A 4,148-nucleotide genomic window follows, 5' to 3' on the forward strand; every position below is an offset into this window, starting at 1 on the left:
CTCCCACTTATGACTATCAAATAAACGAAAGTCAGGACTCTTTTGTGCATTTTATAGTCGGGACCAACAAAGTGGGTAATCAACACCATGGATGTTATCGACAGTTAGAAATAACTTGTTGCTACTTGAAAATCAGCTTCCTTGGAAAGATGAAGACTGTTTATTTAATCTCACAATGAAAGAGAATGAAATTCTAAATGCACCTCTTCATTTGCTTATTTCTGAATTTTTTAAATACCACTTGAATTACATGTCGTCAGAGGAAGACATTTGCTTGACATCACAAGAGTTGATGCCTTTATACTAGAGGTATCAACCGAATCGGGCCAAGCTGAGCACGGGCTTATTAAGTAAGACTCGACATAGCACAACGCATATCTTTGGGTGGGCTGTGATGGCCTGAAGCCCAACAAGCTGGCCCGTTTAAAGCCCATTTATTAAATTATATTTGTTTAAGAGTAAAATAATACATAATATTATTATATTTATATCTTATCTTCAACTCTATTTCTTTTCTCTAATAATATATATTAAAATTTAATTTTTTAATAAATAAATATTAATTTTTTTTTTTTCAAGTTTCAATTTTTAAAACCTAACAATAATCTTGCCATTTTATATTTAAATGTACTTCAAATAAAATTATTGACCTCTTTTTCCAACAAATAATAAATCTTGTCAGTATATACATAATTGTAAAAAAGATTGAAATGAAGTTGAAAAAATTTACAAAACAAGTACAATGCATAAGTCAAGTTTGGTGTGGGCCCATATCAGCCCATTTAGTGGCACCACATGCAGAAGTTGCTCTATTTTTTATGCAATATATAAGTTGCTCAATTTATTTTCCTCAACCCACCAACGTGGGCTGGGAAGAGGAGGAAAGGGCAATGTGGGAGCAAATAAAATCTAACGCCAAACTGCCACATGGCAGGATTAGACTAAAGCACAACTCGCTTGTCGGTTGTGCACATTCTCAACATAGGTAATGAGAGCCTCAAGAATTATTTAGAGCGATTCACAGATGAGCTTCAAGCTCTTTTGTCCCACCAGTGCTGGCCTTAAGATATTTGCCTTGAGCAACAATCTATCAAATATTTGCCTTGATGCAGACAATTGTCCAAAAGGTTAGGCTTCCCCACCTAGTGAAAACTTTATGGTTATATATGCATAATTGGGTGTGCCCTTTCTTGTAAGTATTGTGATGAAGTGCAATAGTTGATGATCTGGCATTTGGTTATATAACAACACTGACTGTTGACCTTACCTCTCATTAAAAGTCAAATTGAATAAGAGATTCCAGAATAACTTCTAGGTGTTGTAATTTTTTATCTGAACTTGAAAAAAAGACTTTCATGTAACGGGGATAACTTTTTCATGTGTCATTCAGGGGCGGCCCTGGCATGGTGCAAGTGGCGCCACAGCACAGGGCTCTCGATTTTTTTTTTTTTTATATTAATATTATAAAAATTGGATATATACTTTAGCTTGCAGTAAATTGACACAAAAGTGTGTTTGGTGAAGTTGGTTTATAGTGCATATCTCTTCGTACAAGGCCTAGATTTGAGTCAGTGATGTGATTGTATACATTTGTGATTGTCACAGAACCCTTAAAATCTCAAGACAGACCCTGATGTCATTGTGTTATTGACTAGTGTTATTCCAGTTACAAGTAAGTTTTTTTGTTGAACTAGACCTTCTGGCTAACTAAGCCAACTGAACCATCGTCTGATAGAAGTGCCGCCAGTTTGCAATCTAACTTAATTATAATAAAAATATACATTTTTTTAGAATTTTTTAAAAATGATAAATAAATAGTATATGAATGAAGATCAATTGATCTATAAATAGTATTTGCATTGGATGCAAGAAATTTGCCTATTAGCGTTACCAAAACAAATAATTCAGACAATGGTTTTGAGGTAAGAAGATTCCAGCATATAATAAGGGAAAAACGCACGAGTTCAAAAGGATAAAAATAAAAGGAATGGTGTTAAATTTCATTTTTATGTCAAAACACAAAATAAAATCCCTAAACCCTAAATAAACACACACTTAACCTCATTCCCTCCTGCAACTGTGCTACCACTCAACTAAGAATTTCACGTTAAATACAAAAAATATAATCTACAACTAAGATAATTCTCCTAAAGAAAATTACATCCTGCAATAAAGGTCAAAATTGTAACTATTGGATAATTACAGTCTCAGCATAACGAGGCTAAAATTACTGTGATTGAAGAGGACAACAATAGCCGTCTAGTCGAGTTAAAAATGCTATTCAACCGGACACACTTTTCTCTTGTCAGAGAACATCCTTTCAGACGGTCTATTAGCAATTTGGCCACTCTTGCTAGTGCCGTTCACAGCTTTCCTTTCGATGGACCTTGGCATGATCCTGATCGGTATTCCACCCAAATCAAAGTCTTCTTTCAAAGACCTTTTTAGGAACCTGATGTCTGTTTCTGAGAGCTCTTTCTTCCCACTCACAAAGGCAACAAAAGTGGGTGGTCGGGCCTTCACCTGTGTAAAATACTTAACCTTGGGTTGAGCAGCCTGATCTTTCCAAGAATGCCTGCTCATAACCTGATCAAACACAGGAAAAGACAGAGAAGGTTACTTCAAAATGACTTTTATGAGGTCGATGGTTGAAACACAAAAGGTATCATCAACTGACCTTACGCAACCAACGATTAAGACGAGCTGTTGACAATCTTGAACACCATTTTTCATATGTATCAATAACCTGGTGCATGACAGCTGCATGACCCCTTCCCTCCAAGGCTGATATGAATACAATTGGTATCCCAGTCACCTGTTTGCAACAACCATGCTAACAGTAAACTACCATTTTTACCATTGCTCAAAACACATTATTGCAGATAGAGCTTGGAGTTCCCCTTCCCCAACCTTCTGTCTTTTGCAGATACCCGCCCGAAATAAAAATGACCTCATCAACCAAGATACTTTGTGGCATCGAATAATTAACCCAAACTTTTGTGGCATCAAATAATTAACCCATACTTTGTGACCTCATAGTATCTTATATCATTATTTTTTTGGTCAGAACACAAACCCCATATGAACTTGGGTAGCCGAGGACAAGCATATGAAAAACGCTTCAGCCTTTTGTACTTTTTATGAAAAGTATGTTAAATATGCGTGAGTAGTGAAGATAATAACAAGCAAGCAGGAGCATTCTTTACATTTATTTTAAGAAAATAGTACACAGGCATACCTGAGGCATAATGGTCTGAATTTCTTGGGGCACAGCTTTCATAACCTTGTCATATAATTGCTTCCCTCTTAATAGATCCATCTTGTTCACAACTACAACCAAGCCACGGCCTTCTTCAACTGCCTGTCTTGCTATAACTACTTCATCATGCTTCAAACTTCTTCTAGAATTTGCAATCTGGTCATTACATAAAATGTTGCAATAAAGGAATCCATTAAATATGGAGAAGAAAACAAAAACACTGTTGCAGGTTATAAAATTTCTAGTGCATATATCACTATTATAATATGGTCAAGAAGTTTTTTTTATATTCATTAAGGATTCACTATTATAATAGGGTTAAAATGCTCTTGAGTCAATTTAACAGTATTTGCACCCTAGATTGCAAATAATATTAATGGGGCATATATGCTGCGATCCACCAATGCACTAATCATTTTCATCACACTGAGCAAGACAATAACATTAAACCTAATAAAACTTCACTGCAATATTACCTAAGAGGCACATCAGTTCGTGAAATGGGAAAAGAAGTAGATGACGCACACTAAAATTGTTTTACAAATATAGATTTGGATCAATACCTTTGTGGCCCAAAGTAAGTTAGTTCATAGTACAAAAGTAACATTTGCATCAAGCAACAAATGACAATAAAATTCTTTTAGTAGAACAAGTTCTTTTTTCTAATAGCAAATCTCACACGGAATTTAGTCATTCAAGCATCATAATATAAGAAAGGAATTATCGATGGGTTGACCTGTGCACATAAGGTGTCATGTTTCGTCTTTTTATTTTTATTTTTATAAGAAACCATAATTTTTTATAAAAAAACCAAGAAAGTACACTAAACCTTAAACAAGAAAGTACATGTTGGTGAACAAGAGATCCACCAAATATACAACAATCAGAA

At 34.8% G+C, this 4,148-nt stretch overlaps 1 protein-coding gene across 1 annotated transcript; it reads right to left on the reverse strand.

Moving 5' to 3' along the window:
- Nucleotides 1-1,975: 1,975 nt before the first annotated feature.
- LOC117627947 (GTPase Der-like) lies at nucleotides 1,976-3,534 on the reverse strand. The gene is made up of 3 exons (XM_034360268.1): nucleotides 3,239-3,534; nucleotides 2,678-2,815; nucleotides 1,976-2,586 (listed from the first exon to the last, which is right to left on the reverse strand). Exons 1-3 carry the CDS (start codon nucleotides 3,317-3,319, stop codon nucleotides 2,278-2,280), a joined length of 528 nt encoding a protein of 175 aa, XP_034216159.1. The 5' UTR covers nucleotides 3,320-3,534; the 3' UTR covers nucleotides 1,976-2,277.
- Nucleotides 3,535-4,148: the final 614 nt, after the last annotated feature.

Source organism: Prunus dulcis, chromosome 5 (assembly GCF_902201215.1).
Source record: "Prunus dulcis chromosome 5, ALMONDv2, whole genome shotgun sequence".
Lineage (NCBI taxonomy): Eukaryota > Viridiplantae > Streptophyta > Magnoliopsida > Rosales > Rosaceae > Prunus > Prunus dulcis.

Bases quoted from the DNA above. Each gene is read 5' to 3' on its own strand.
- LOC117627947 (XM_034360268.1), bottom strand. From the start codon at position 3,319: ATGGATCTATTAAGAGGGAAGCAATTATATGACAAGGTTATGAAAGCT. The intron at 2,816-3,238 runs GTATGCCTGTGT...TGTTGCAAACAG, and splicing joins TTCAGACCATTATGCCTCAG to GTGACTGGGATACCAATTGT. The intron at 2,587-2,677 runs GTCAGTTGATGA...GTGTTTGATCAG, and splicing joins TTAATCGTTGGTTGCGTAAG to GTTATGAGCAGGCATTCTTG.